The 15,465-nt window shown below is 41.5% G+C and overlaps 2 protein-coding genes across 2 annotated transcripts; both read right to left on the bottom strand.

Annotated features, from left to right (window-relative positions):
* Positions 1 to 13: 13 nt before the first annotated feature.
* Positions 14 to 5,632, bottom strand: ecrg4a (ECRG4 augurin precursor a). Its single transcript, XM_063499126.1, has 4 exons — positions 5,431 to 5,632; positions 1,647 to 1,688; positions 1,356 to 1,525; positions 14 to 578 (listed from the first exon to the last, which is right to left on the bottom strand). The coding sequence occupies exons 1-4, from the start codon at positions 5,498 to 5,500 to the stop codon at positions 429 to 431; spliced, it is 432 nt and encodes a 143-aa protein (XP_063355196.1). The 5' UTR covers positions 5,501 to 5,632; the 3' UTR covers positions 14 to 428.
* otos2 (otospiralin 2) lies at positions 1,647 to 12,490 on the bottom strand. The gene is made up of 4 exons (XM_063497559.1): positions 12,414 to 12,490; positions 12,161 to 12,225; positions 11,807 to 12,035; positions 1,647 to 1,688 (listed from the first exon to the last, which is right to left on the bottom strand). Exons 1-3 carry the CDS (start codon positions 12,488 to 12,490, stop codon positions 11,815 to 11,817), a joined length of 363 nt encoding a protein of 120 aa, XP_063353629.1. The 3' UTR covers positions 1,647 to 1,688; positions 11,807 to 11,814.
* Between the last annotated feature and the right edge of the window lie 2,975 nt (positions 12,491 to 15,465).

Below are 15,465 nucleotides of genomic sequence, written 5' to 3'. Positions count from 1 at the left end.
CAGCTAAAGGCAGAGAGGAAACCAGCTGTAGTTGTCGGGCTGGTGGATGTCTATGAATAAAAACACTTTTTTATTTTAGAATTAGTACGTAGAAAGAGAGAAAATTATAATGAGAATTATAAAGAAGGGGATGAAAGGATGATTTTCAAGGGGCTACACTACACAAAAGACAGAATACCTGTGAAGTACTTGAACAGGTGTGAGACTAAAGAGATAGAAGGCGACTAACTGAAAGATCCAAAACCTTTGGTGTGTGTACTTGTATTCTCAATGCAGTGAGTGCATAAATCTGCTCATAATGCAAATGATTCATTTTAGTATACCTAATTTAAAGTTGGAGTAAGGGTATGTCTCCTCGGAATGAATGCTGCTTAATGTACCACACTCTGATGGGACTGATATGCACCCAGATGTGTGCGTGTCTGGGGTTAATAGTAGTCGTAGTTAACATTAGCGCCGTGTCTGTAAGAAGAAGGATCTCGCGGGGCAATGGGAGCGTTTTCATCATAGTGGTGCTGACGGCCGGGGTCGTTGGCACGCGCGTGGTCCCTCCAGTACGCCATGTCGGCCTCCAGCCTCTGGTGAGACAAAAACACCACGGACACCACTTGTTAATAAACTCAATAGAAGTCTGAAGCCAGCAGACGCACAGGGTGCTGATAAGATGACCACCAAGACTGTCAGCAGGCATAGCTGTGGCAAATAGACCTGCATGAAAGGCAAACACTGAAAAGGCCAATGCTATGACAGCTTTGGCCTTTTAAAGGAAGCAACAGCAAATGGCATTAGCACAAGGTGTCAACATGGCGCTGTTGGAGAAATACTGCTGTAGCGGGGTGAAACACATGCTGTCAGCTGTCAGAAATGGCAGCGGGGAGCTACTTTATGCACTCGGCTCTCCTTTTTCTGCCCTTGTTCTGCGTTCCCTTCGCTCCTTAGGGTCCCCGGTGAGTTCTACACGAGAGCCGCTGACCTGGAAGAAAGCTGAATCTGGCGCTGTAAGTGGGTTTCTGTTTGTGCGTGAGAGAGAGGAAATTCATGTTGTCGCGTGTTCAGCCCTGCACCTGTACTTATCTGTTCATGATTTGGCCTTTCGAGGAATGTTTCAAGCATCATTCAGCCATCAGACCAGTGTTTAATTTAAAATGTTTGTCTTAAAAACAAATGAGATGAATGAAAGGTCTCAACTTTTTGTACTCTGTGTATGTGTTTGTGTTACTCTCATACAGTTATTTTTAAGTGTTCCTCTTGGTTTTACTCACCTAAACCGACATTACTGAATAGTTGTAATGGTATTTTACGATAACATAAAGTAAGTCTTAAAGTTGACCTCTCCCAGAAGAAACATAACTCACCTGCTCGTCAAATCCCATGTACATAAACTGCATGATCCACTGCTGTACGTCCGGTCTGCTGCGATCCCAAAGGTTCCTCTTGGTTCTGCTCAGTTTTGCCAGGAACTCTTTGGCTTTGGAAGAAGGAACTGCAACTGAGGACCGTGATGGGGCAGTACCAGTTCCTGCCACTGGATGGAGGCACAACAAGGGGGGGGAAGAAAGGCATGGTATTTTAAAAAATACTTAATGTTGTTGAGTTTTCTATCAGCAGCACAAAGACGATGTTAGGTATGTGTTTAAGGATGTTACCATCTCGCTTCAAGATCTTGTGTAAGTGGCCGTCGCTGGACACTGTAAAGGAGAGTCAACAGAGACATAATGAGCTGCAGTACAAATGCTTTTCTTCGTGGCAGGTATGTTAGACTGGTGATAAATTAGATTAGATAGATTTTAACCAGTCAGCTTAAGGTGTCTGTTTCTTTCTGATGCCATCTTCACAAAATTCTAAATACTATTCATTTATACACACTCACCGGATGATTTGTTAGCTACACCAGACTGGACCCCTCTTTGCCTTCATAACAGCCTTCATTCTTAATGGCACAGATTCAAAAACATTCCTAATTTTTTGACATGACCGAATGACACAGTTGCTGCAAATTTGCCAGCTACATAGCCATGATCCTGTTCCACCACATCCCAAAGATTCTCTATCAAATTGAGATCTGGTGAGTGTAGAGACCATTTGAGTGCAGTGAACTCATTGTCATGTTCAAAAAACCCATTTGAGATTGACAGTGAGGTCTTCTGCTTTTGTTTTCAGCTCTAATTATAGATGTAAATGTCAAAGTGGAGCAGTGAGCGTGGTTAAAACTGAAGTTGCCAACTCGCATCCAAAGAAAGCAGCTTCTGGCAAATTTGCGTGTAAATAAATGTGCTGTGGCCACCTCCTAGAGCTGTTCTGGCATACTGTTGACCCAATGTTTGGAGCACTCGTGTCCAAGAGTTCACCAAACCAGTCTAGTCAGATGACCTTTTATTGCACTTTATTGAGCCCCGTGCATGTGGGTGATGTTTCTGTAACTTAGTCTTTTGTTTGTTTCGGAACATTTAAACAGAAAACTGAGCTCAACACTGAAAGATGCACAGAAATACAGCCATACAGGCATTTCAGTGGCATAATTCGAGATAAAGTTGGAGAGAAGTAGATTTCTTCAGAATGTTCTCAGTACTGCAGCAGCTTGGCCTTCATAATGTACTATTAGTCATTATTAGTCATTCTTTCCACAGCTCTGCAGTGGTGTAGGTAATTATTCTTTTCTCTAACCATCATCATTAGAAATGTGTCCACTTCCTGACATCTGTAATAGTGCGTCAATCTACTGATATTTGAACCTTCTAGAAGACGAATTTAAACCATGAAAATATGTATTTAAGTGTTTTTCTGAGATTTTTTTTTTTTCGTGATGATGTCATTTCATCACAAAACATGAAAACATCTCATCAACTGTTGGTTTGCTGCTGTGACATTTTACACAAACGTTCAAGGTCCCTAGATGATTTATCCTACTGGCTTTGCTCATTTACTGACCTACTCTGTAGTTCCGGCAACTAATCAAATAATCAAAATCCAGCTTTGGTTGTTTGAGTACCTACGAGAGTCCTGACAGCAACTTCATCCTTGGTTTAACCTTTTTGCCTTGCAAATGTTATCATCAATGTTATCATGCTAACATGATAAACTGTGATTCATTCTCAGAGAGGAATGGACAAACTGCTTCAACTTGGTAGGTATATAATGGTAACTAAAATAACCACTAATTACAACCAAGGCATGACTGAGAGCGTCTCTGAATGCACAACATGTTGAACCTTGAAGCAGATGGTGTACAGCAGTAGAAGTTTGCTTCAAATACCACTCCTGTCAGCTAAGAACAGGAAAATGAGGCTACAGTACAGACTCATCAAAACTAGACAATGGAAGACTGAAAAAATGTTTCCTTGTCTCACGAGTCTCTATTTCTGCTGTGACACTGGTTTGATCAAAATATGCCTTGCTGACAATGTCCATGTGTGTGACCACAGTTTACCATCTTATGATGGCTATGAAATAACACACAAATCATCTCAAACTGGTTTCTTGAACGTGACGAGTTCACTGTACTCAAATGACCTCCACAGTCACCAGACCTTAATCCAACAGAGCACCTTTGGGGTGTGCTGGAACAGGTGATTCCTGTCATGGATGCACACCTGACAAATCTGCAGCAACCGTGTGATCTGTGAATGAAGTGGCTGGTCAGTGTATTTTAGCATGCTAAAATTAGCATTGCACTGTACCTAGCAACTAGGGGTGCAACAATACTCGTATCGATATTGAACCGTTCGATACAGTGCTTTCGGTTCGGTACGCATATGTATCGAACAATACAAAAATTTTAATTTATTTTATCAACTTTTCTTCTGACGATGCTGTCTGTGTTGAGAGCTCAGTGGATCTGCGTTCGACTTATCCGCCTAGGCTGCACTGTCGAGCGCAGATCCACTGAGCGCAGTGCAAGCTAGCGAGACAGAAGTTGCTCGTTGCAACATGGCAAATTGAACCTCCCCCACCCTAATTCAGATCTGGCGTTTGGAACTATTTTGGTCTTCATGTGAAGTATGACCCTGAAGGTAAGCGCCTCATGGACAAAAGTAAAACAGTATGTCGGATGTGCCACGCAATGCTCAATTACATTGGTGGAAACTAGTGCGTTAGCGCAGTTAGCTTGTTAATGTGTTGACGCTGTCCAGCCCCACACACGGGGCGATCCGCGGTAGCTCGTTAACGGAGATTTGCCGTGTTGTGGCGTTAACGTCATTTCAACGAGATTAACGCTGACAGCACTAGTGGGAACACAATGAATATGACTGCACATTTACGCCGACATCATCCTAGGGATTTCTCGATCAGATAGATTTATTACTTTGTTGTTTCAGCAACATTAAATTTAAAAACTGTACTTTTGAGTTAAAATATATATTTATAATTTTAATAAATGACAAATTAAAAAGGCATGAACAAGTTTTTGTATCGAAAAAATATCGAACTGTGACACCAAAGTATCGAACCGAACCGAACCGTGAATTTTGTGTATTGTTGCACCCCTACTATCAACCTCACAGAGCTGCTTGCATGAGCCTCTGTAAGCAAAGCTATCTGTTGAATATTTTGATCAGTTTTTAAAGCCTGATAGTGCGATACCAGGGCATGGTGGCTGTACAGCAGGATGCTAAAACCCATCAGTCCTAAAACTATGCGTGATGCATGTCCGGAAACATCGTTTGCTGTAGAAACCACATGGTTTGCAGGCTGGAGCTGGTTTTGGATTTGCTTCAGACCATGAAGTTTGAAGGAAAGCATAAATAAGCAGAAGCAGAAGCACATTCCCTTTTTTTCCAGAATGACTTTAATAGTGTTTTCCTCCGCTAATTACCTTCACATTTCTGTTTCATATCCTAGTTAGGGCCATTTAAGTGTTGGATATCTTGCTAGATCACTGCGTATTAGTTGACTTTGTCTTATTCTTCATACTTGAACAAACTTTAATTTTAAAACAGATCCTTTGAAGCTTTCAGATTCAAACATGCAGGGATTGTTTTACTCTTATTTTATTTAAAGAAAAGCTCTTTATGAGGCATGTGTTGTGATTATGTTGTGCAGGCGTTTCAACAGAAGATTATTGAAGCAGATGTGAAGCAGATGTGAGTTTGCTCAGATGGATTTTTCATTTAAAGTGAGTTTAAATTCCGTCTATGTGGAACCTTTTTACAAAATAGAATGAACTGAAAACAAAGACTACTTTGCAGGTTTCTAAAATGCATTTCAGAAGGGATCAATTGCACTTTAAGTTTGTGGAATATAGTAAAGCATCTAAGTCTGATCCTTTTTTCTTAACAAATGTAAAGAAATGCATCTTTTTAACTAGTGCCAGTGCAGTTAAAAAGAAAAAAAGCAGCTGCAGAAATAAGACCTAATGGCATTGGAAAGACTCAAGTCAGTAAAAGATGTAAACTTAGAAGAAGCCAAAGAAAAACAAAAGATTGTGCTTACCTCTAAGAGCTAATAATGTCAGCAGTACAGCCAGCCCTATTACCCTCAAATAGAAATGCTGGGATGCCATGTTGTACCCACTCACTCTTTCCAGATCTCCTTAAAGGCAGCAACTGTGCAAAAGCGTCTGCACAACCATAAGAATGGGCGGAAACCCCGACTTTCCAAGTGGAAACTGGCCTGTGGCAGTGGAATGGTTTCACCTCCTTGCCTTCAGAAACACAACTGCACCTGGGAGGTTTTTTTTCTCCCCATTAAGTGAATTTTCATGTGTGTACCAGATACTTTTCCATCTCCAGCTCGTACAGTGTGTGAGCAGCAGGGTTTGTGGGAATGCAGTTTGTCATGTGGGTTTATTCTGTGGAAAAAACATTCCAGATTTTGAGCCTTTGCAAAGTGAAGTTGGTTAACTTCAGCTGCACCAATATGTTTTTATTTAACAAGAAATGTTGCTACACTTTCTAAAGGGATTCAAACTGTGCGGCTTTAAATCTTTCTGCATTTTTATGCATATTTCTAACAGCAGTTTCCCTCCAAAAAAGCACTAAAATACCTGAGCAGGAACCCAGAAAGTGGAGAGAGTTGCGTGAGTTTTATTTCAGCAACAAGTCTGTGACCAGCAGCGAGAATCTCTTTGCTCTTGTTTAAACCTTCAAATCTTTTGCGACTGCCTGAAGGACAGAGTGACGCTGCGAGTCTCAAGAATGTATAAAAAGCAATATTCAGCTGAGAAGGTGAAATGACTGAGTGGCTGCAGCTTGAATTATCTTCCCTCTTCCATATTTTACATTCACCAGCTGAAAGTGGAGACTTTCTCTACAGCCACATTACATCTAATCAGTTTACACATATGCTGGTACCTTTCAGCCAAGAGGTTCCTTACTCTATAAAACCTGTAGTTAATATTTTTGATGTGAAACATATTTGCATATTAATGAATTCTATTTAATTCTATGTACAATAAATTCTTGATTTCTCTACTTAAAGAAGTTGTAGTTCTGCCTTTCAGACAGTTTTTCCGCACTTCGATGTGGGAGTAATCTCTGATACAGAAGTCTGAGTACAGAAGCCCCGCTCACCTGTTATTCAAAACTTCAGATTGAAAAAGGTAGCCAATCAGGAGACGGTTGCCTAAAGCAAAAGTTGGCTGTGCCAAGCCTCAGTATAAGGCAAATATGACAGATTTGTAGTCTGGATCCCGCAAAGCTTCTCTGTAAAGTCCAAGAATAAAAATATGGAGTCTTTAAAAACCTTCAGCTGCTGGAGTCACTGTTGCTATTCGCCTACCTCAGGTGCTTTATTTCATCTGTTGTAGTGTGTATTACCTGAAGAGGTTGTAATACAAGTTTTTTAGCTTTTGTGTTTGTTTGTCACGCAGCTGACTGAACATGCACATTACTGTTTCCGCTGCTGCCTCTGCCTCCATGCTCCACACAGTAGATTTACAGTTGTGGCCAGATGTTTGTGTCAACTCATCACTGGCATGAATGTCATGGTAGTTTTGGGGCTTTTAATTACTTCTTTGAACGGTTCATTTTCCAGGGTGGAATGATTGTACAGCAGACATCTTTAATGACTTTAAGAAATAAGGACTGAGTGAGCATGTTATTTGGGATATTTTTCTAACTGAACACAGGGTCAAGGCTCGTGTATACGTGAGCTCAAATCTTTTAATAAATGGTGCTGAGGGTTCTCCAGGTCCAAGGCCTATTAACCTTTTGTTTGTGGTCATGACTGACTACAACTGGTAGTTTGTCTTTGGCAGCATAAAAAGGACTCATTGACCAAAACTCGAAAAACAGGAAAGTCCAAAGAACTCAGTGCAAATGTAAGAAGGAGAATTGTAGATTTACACAAGGTAGGAAGGTCCCATGGTACAGATGTGTCACCACTTTGCGAAGGTCTGGAAGAAACTCAATTTAATTCAGGTCTCTTATCCTGTCCTCCTTTTCTCTCCCCAACCGGTCGCAGCAGATGGCCGCCCCTCCCTGAGCCTGGTTCTGCTGGAGGTTTCTTCCTGTTAAAAGGGAGTTTTTCCTTCCCACTGTGCACAAGTGCTTGCTCATAGGGGGTCATATGATTGTTGGGCTTTTCTCTGTGTGTATTATTGTAGGGTCTACCTTACAATATAAAGCACCTTGAGGCGACTGTTGTTGTGATTTGGCAGTGTATAAATAAAATTGAATTGAATTGAATTGAATTGCTCCAAAAACTGCACAATACACTTAAAAGCTGGGAAAATGCGAGGAAACCAAACAATTAAATCGACTCGCACAAGAAAAGAGTTCCAACATCCAGCCAGGATTATGTCAGAAGCTTGTTGATGGATACCAAAAGCATCTGGTCAAGGTGCTAAAGTAAATTTAACCACATATTAGTGGGGGTGTGTGAATTATAGAAAATCTAAACTTGTGCACCAATTTCTTTTTTCTTTCTAGTCATTGAAGATGCTGTACAAAAATTTCACCCTGGAAAAAGCTTGAAACAGTACAAAGATATCATTTAAATTCTGAAATTGCCATGACATCCATGACCATGAGTGCATGTAAACTGTATATTGTAAGGATGTGCAGCCCAGAAAACTGCATGGATAAAAATCCATGCAGTGAAATGTCATTAAAGCTTGTTTGCAGTGGGAGGTGACCTGCCAGCCTGTTCACAGAGGTCTGCATTTATACTGCTGGTCTGCAGTAACCCTGAATGGCAGCACAGTGTGCAGCTAATGATTAACACTTATTTACTAATAGAAGCCGGTGATAGTCATCACAGCAGTTAGAATAAGCGTGAATTCAAACTTTCATGTGTAAGGAGAAGAGTGTGATTAATAGAAATTAAAAGGTCTCAGATGAGTAACTCGTGTCAGTTGTCACTGTGTTTGTCACCAGAATGAAAACAAACAAACACTTTTAGAAGACTCATTTAGAAATTCAGATTTGACTTGGCTTCGATTTGTCATATAATGAACGTGTGTGGGACTGTGTTTGGTTTGGAACAACAAACAGCCTTCGCGTCTCTCAGGGGTAGAGCTGGAATGCAGGAAACCAGAAGCTGGCTGATGACTGTGCAGCTTTCGCCGTGAGGTTTGAAAAGAACGGATAAGACACGAGTAAACAAAAGACAGAAAGAGGCGAGATACGGAAGGTAAAAAAATTATTAAAACGGAGGAAAAGCGTGAGTATGAATATGTTGAGAAAGGGTTTTTTTTTTTGTATTTTCTTCACTCAAGCTCTTACAGAAATGGCTTTATAAAACCAGCACTGCTGCAGCTGCGTGCTCTTCACACACAGACACAATTCAGCTCCTTGCTGATCAGACCAACAAAAAGAAAGAAGTTCCTTCTGATCTCGACAGCCTGGGTGAGTAGCTGGACGCTGTGAACCTCAGTGAAAGAGAAATGCCTCCACTCTCAATTGAGGCTTGTCTATAGAAATGATTGCACAGGAGTCTGGCTTAATCACTTCATGCGTCCTTGGGCAGAATGGCAAACAAAACCAAATAAGGATGCTTGTGAAGTTCTTTCTGTACCTGAGCTTCAAAATAGTTTTGTCTGAAAGCACCCTGCACATAAAATGTTTACAGTAAAGGCAGTAAGACTGAGATATGAAGGGCCGAGGCTCTTCATCCTGCAGAAAATGTATAAATAGTTGATTGCACAGACTGTCCTGTCATTATAAAAGTGTTTTTTGTTAACTGTAGATTTACTAATCATGCAATCTGTCGTAATTGTTGATTTGTTAGTTAGTTACAATAGGAAAAGCTCTAAAACCTATCCTTCATAAGTCCAGTGGGCCGGATTCGACTTGATTCAGGCCCTCGGGCCTTATGTTTGAAACCTCTGTTTTAGAGCCTTTATGGTGAAATTGTTATATTTTCACTGTAACTCTGAAACACTGGAACAAGGGAGGAGAATGGGGAAAAAAACAGAAAAGTGGAAAAAGATGAAGGGCTGAAATTATGTTTCTGACAGAATGAAGAACTTCACAGCCACAAAACCTTCATCTGGCATCTGTTTGATCCTGCCCAGTTAAATGTACCACACACTGAGCTGGACAGAACAGCAAAGGTTTGGGATATGACTGGCACAGGGACTCCAATTCAGACACAAAGCTTTCTTTGCATTTGCTCACAGAACCTTGAAATGAGCATCTCTGCATCAGAGCATAACTGGGAAAGGATAAAGTCAAAGAGGTAATCCTCTCATACTGTATATGCCAAAGTGCCTGCTTGTAGTTCAGGGAATTAGGAGCAGGAGCATCATAAGATCTGAAAAATACACTGAACTTTGGACTGAAACACAATTTCCTCTTGTCGGTCCTTCACTCTTGCCCTCCGCACTTGTCTTTGCTCCGTCCTCACCCCTTCTCACACTTGATTTGACAGTCTGTGTGTTATGACCCGAGGCTGACACAGACATCCAAAATGTCTCTCAAGGCTAACACAAACCGGTCACTGAAAAAAAAGAGGTGCCAAAGTAAATATCAGACTAAACTGAAAGCCCCTTTTATACAAAACACACCTTATTTTAGAGAAGAAAGCTTTACCTTTCTTTGACCCTCTGAAAGTGCATGCTATAATGCTGTTCCTTATTTTTTAATTTTATATATACATTCGTAAGATTCTCTCTCTCTCTCTCTCTAGATACAACCTCAGATCAACTACAAAGCCTGCCATATTACATCATCACTATTTATCTAAAAAAACAACAAAGCTAAAATGAATATCCGCTGTTGAAAAAATTAAGTAAACCCTTCCTATTTCCATGGGAATTATGAGTGGTAAATATCAGCCAGGTGCTGCCTGTCAAATGCGCTTGATTCATGTACCATCAGTGAGTGTGAGTGTCTCTGTAAAAGCAGAGGTTCTGGCAGTTTGTTGGTTGGGAGCCTTCAGGTGTGCATGAACACAACACCAAAGAGGAAAAACATGAGCAATGATCTTAAAGAAGAGAAGAGAGAGCGACGTGTCAGACTCTACAGGCCTCAGCTAGAGTGTTACAGGTTAAAGTTCAGACGGTGCGATTAGAAACAGATCGAACAAGTACGGCTTGTTTGGAAGAGCAAATGCAACCACCTGCTGAATTTGGTACCACAGCGGTGGCTACTGTGGTGATTGTTACATGTTTTGCAGGCACAGGACCTGGGCACCTTGCAGTCATTGACTCAACCATGAATTCCTCTGTACTCAAAGTATTCTAGAGTCAAATGTGAATCCATTTGTTTAACAGCTAAAGCTTGGCTGAAAAGGGTTCATGCAACAGGAAAATGATCCCAGGCACAGGATCTACAAAAGAATGGCAGAAAAAGAAAAGGATCAACATGTTTCAATGGCCAAGTCAAAGCACAGACCTCTACATAACTGATGTGCTGCGGTAGGACTTAGCAGAGCTGTGGATAAATGAATGCCTGCAAACCTCAATGAACCTTTTAAAGAAAACTGGGCCAAAATTCCTCGGCAATGTGAGAGACTGATAAACTCACACAGGAAATAGTTACGTCAAATGACTGTTGCTAAAGCTGGTTCTGCAAGCTACTGAATTATGGAGTATATTTAGGTTTTCGCAGGACTTGCATCCATTTTGCCTTCATGATTCTTCATGGCACAGATTCAAAACACAGAGCAAGGTGCTGCAAACATTCCTCAGAGACTTCGATCTCATGACAGCGTCGCATCCTTACACTTCCACAGTGTGAGTCTCCTGTTCCACGACATCCCAGAGGTGCTCTGTTGGATTGAAGCAACTGCCCAGTCAGCAGTCTCCACCTTTCACTGTGTTTTTGCATTTACTGAGCTAAACTGTCAGCACGTACAAAATATACCTCAACCCAGCAAAAAGTAAAAGTGCTCATTTAGCACCAAAATAGTTCCTGTGACTGATAATGTGACGTTATTGGAGTGATTTGGTTTTCAGGTACTTTACATACCAGTCATGCAGTTTGAGTGATTTTCTCCACGGCACAAATGGGAAGAGAAGGAAGCACAAACAAAGCTGTGCTGCTGCAATTTGCTCTAAATTTATTTCACTCTTTGTGCTTTATTTTTAATGACTGCAGCGTATCCCAGCTGTCAGTGAGCAAGAGGTGGGATAACCTCGACCATGTGCCAGTATAATACAGACAGAGTAAAGAAGCTAAAGTAAGATGCCCCAAGTTTGTATCTAATTATATAATCCCACATTATATCTCCCTGCTGTAAACATGTTGAGATAAAATGCATATTGACATTGTTTTGGCGTTTTTTTTTGCAATGTTTAAAGCATGTAAAAAACTCTAATAACAATGATTATCATCACATGTGATGATTTTTTCCAGTAAACATCTAAACAGGTAATACAGGTAACTTCTTCCTGTACTAAGATCTTTCAGTTTTCCATCTGTACCCTTCATCTCACTCCTCAGCCTCAGTCTCAGGCTCGGGACTGTCATAGCCCAGCTCGCTGCTGATGGGGAAGTGAGCCCAGAAGGTGCGAGCCAGGTCCAGCATCCCATTATCGGCCACCTGGGCTCGCAACTCCTCCAACCATCCGAAAAAGTCAGATGACCACAGGCCCCAGTACGGCACGCTTCGCTTCTCCCTCTCCTCCCTCCTGCCAGCCGCCTCGCTCCCCTCTGAAAGCAGACACAGACGGCAGTGTGAGCGCACATTTCACACCTTCTCTCTCATCTCAGAATATCTACGAGTCACAATAGCACGTCCACTGATGTGTAATGCATTACACGAGCTGCAGACACACCTGCAGGAGGCAGGAAGCTCAGCAGCAGAAGAAAGAGCAGCGCTGACACGTACGGAGCATGCATGCTGAGAGACGGAGAGACAAAACACAAAAGGTTTGACAGTGAAAGACGTCTCATGAATGCCATCTCAAAAGCAGGTACAATTTCCACGGGATTAGTGCATATTGTTTAAAAAATATTCACATCACAGCCGACTGCACGTGTCTATAAAGAAGAGAAATGTTATCATGTGTGGATCCATGTCTGTCTTACCTGACCAGCAGAGAATTCAGCTTTAGTCCTTTCCTCTGTCCTTCTTCCTCAGACTGATCTGAGCACGATGACTGCATCTCGGTTTAAAGGTGAGAAGAAGGTGGACATGTTTGTTTTTCACATTTTGCCTCTCTTCTTACCTCTCATGGTCCTTTGCCAAAATCCTCTAATGTCAGATGGGTAAAAGATTCCTGTGTATACGGGAATGTCAAGAAACATTAGTAATTATAGATTTAGATGAGGATGTTCTAATATCTGATGGAGCAGATTAAAGAATGAATGACTGTAATATAACCAGACTGTCACAACCATCAGCAGTTAAGTGTGACGTCTGTGGCCTTGATTTTCTTTCAAGTCGAAAAGAAGTGAGAAAAGCAGCGAGAGGAGAGAAATGTAAGCACATTAAAAAAAGACACACACACACACACATACCAGGTGGTTTTCACACCTGCTATTCAGACAGTCTACACCAGCATTGAGCCAAAGGGCATAAAGTCAGTTGGCAGGTTGTGCACCCTCAAGTCTTCTTCTCCCCTGTGAAAGTCTGCTTCATTCATTCATGACTGAATCCATGGCGTGGATCAGAGGAGCAGCGCTCTTATAGAGAAGACGCCGCACAAAACTTAAAGTGATCTTTAAAAGATGAGCGAATGTTATTGACTTACTGAGAGCAAATCCAGTGAAAAGACCAAAACAAACAATAGCTCTCGAAACTTTCTGACTTCCCTGCACCTCTCCGTTCTGCCCCCGGCTCCAGCTGAAGGCTTAAATCTTTAAAGGTACCACAGACATGTAGTTTTACTTTTTAAACAGGCTCAGTTAATCCCCAAAGGATGAAAGCTTGAATAAATAATGATTTTACCCAACCTTTGTTTAACCACAGAAACACCACTAAATTAAAAAAAATTAAAAATAAAATAATAATAAGGCCTTTAAAGAGCATCCTGGCCAAGAGAGGAGGGACTGACAGCGAGCAGAGCAGTAAATTGTAATTACCACAAGCTTAATTAAATTTCTGTTAGAAACTGAAGGTTTATTATAAGCAACCTTTAATAAAGCTTTTTTCTACAGTCACACTTGGTTGGATTATAAAATTATTGTGAACACGTGCAACGAGTTTGCAGTCTCATTGCCTTTAAAATAATTGCTTGGAAGACAAAGATGAGTTTGAAGACTTGAAGTCAGTCGGCATCTTTAAAACGACTTTGGTGAATCAAGATGACACAAAATCAACGATAGGAGCTGAATGCAGCCAAGCTGGCAATTGCATGTAATCTGATTGGGATGCTGTCTCGATTAACTGTGATAAAAGAGAGAAACTGTGAACCTGCTGCCATCCATCCATCACTCCAGCTTCCCTAACCTCGCTAACTGCATGTCTTTGGACTGTGGGAGGAAGCCGGAGTTCCTAGAGAAAGCATGCAGACACGAGGCAAACATGCAAACTCCACACAGAAATAAGCCAGCTAGATGGCGGCTTGTAACCCAGGACCTTCTTACTGTAAGGCAACAGTGCTATCCACTGTACTGCCGTGCTGTCTTGCTGCCATTTGCTTACACAGAAATTTACATCAACTAATTATATTCAGAGTTGTTAAGAGATTTTGTGATGTTTTTCCTTATAATGTTTCATTTACTCATATGCTTATGTTAAGAAAGGCCTGAAAAGCACATAGTGTTCACATATCTTTATGTTTTGTCTTTGCTTCTTCTCACACACATACACATGAGCCCTGCAGTAATCGCTGACTCCTGTAAAAGTATCTTGCAGACACCCTTGGAAACAGGACCCAACTGGCTTCTGTTTTCCTCGAGATAGACAATACACTCACACACACACACACACACTGTGTCCTATACATGCCCAGATTGTCTGTTAAAGCCTGAAAAAACAGGGAATGTTGCGATGTATAAATAAAGCTGACTGCAAAGCCTCGGTGTGAGTATCACCCGATCACTCACCCGTGCGCACGTAGTTCTCTGAACAAAACTCTGACTGTTTCTGTATTCTTTCAATGTTTAAAAATGTCTTGCCACTGACATTTAATTGGTCCTTCGAGCCGGATGGTTTATTGATATTATTATATCATCTAACTATTCACAGACGGAGCCACCGGATCCTGACGTCGTGAGTACCTGCACTGCAACCACCGCTCCTAGCGAAGCGAGGAAAAGCCCAGGGTCGTACATTCGCCTACTGGCCAGTGTCTTATACAGGTCCACGACGCCAGGTTCTCGGTGACGCCGGGAAAAAGAACACAGCGCAACATTGAAGGTGAATATAAAGCAGCCAGAAACACTTTGCGTTGAATAATCGATTTTTAGCTTGACACTGCTCAAAGTAGAAGGGTCCTGTGTGGACCAAAAGGACAGACGTGTCCTATTGTAAAACGTCCTGTGTGGACCGGGCCCTGTGTGGACCCGCACGTAAACGCTCGCCTGTGTAAGACGGGATAATTCGCCCTGTGTGGGCCCATTCCGCAACAAAAGTAAAGGTTGGTAGCTCGTGGTTTCATTTCACTCCGGGAGTGAAAGGTAATGAGAGTGTCAAGTAAAAATAGGATTTTTTCTAAACGCGCTGAATGTTTGTTGAGGAGTAAGTGCTTCATTGAATAGGAACTCTAAGCTCCTGCTCTACTCCTAGTGTTTTCCTGTGAGTACTGAATGGTGAGGAAGAGAAAGGTTGCGCATCAACGCATAAAAATTAAGTCCGCCCTGAATTTAGTTCAGGGTAGAAGGCTGACTTAATAAACCTCCTCTGACTCTAGTGCCAGAACGTCCCACAGTGTGTGTGTTGGTAGTATTAATAAATAAAAAATATAAATATTGCATCGACTAAATAAAATTAAAATGGGTAACGAAGCTTCAAAACTCACTGCTGACGAGCAGTGGTTAGAGAAAAAATGTCCAGGCGCCGGACAAATTAGTGCATGTAGATGGAGAAATCCAAAAGAAAACTAAATGTCCTACATGGGAGGGAAAATGTAGCCCCTCCGCATTGACTAAATTAAAAGAAACCCCCCAAGCAGAAATAAATAAAAAATAATCCTAA

This window comes from Pelmatolapia mariae, linkage group LG16_19 (genome assembly GCF_036321145.2).
Source record: "Pelmatolapia mariae isolate MD_Pm_ZW linkage group LG16_19, Pm_UMD_F_2, whole genome shotgun sequence".
Lineage (NCBI taxonomy): Eukaryota > Metazoa > Chordata > Actinopteri > Cichliformes > Cichlidae > Pelmatolapia > Pelmatolapia mariae.
The sequence above is the reverse complement of the archived record's forward strand: the minus strand, read 5'-3'. Positions and strand labels throughout refer to the sequence as shown.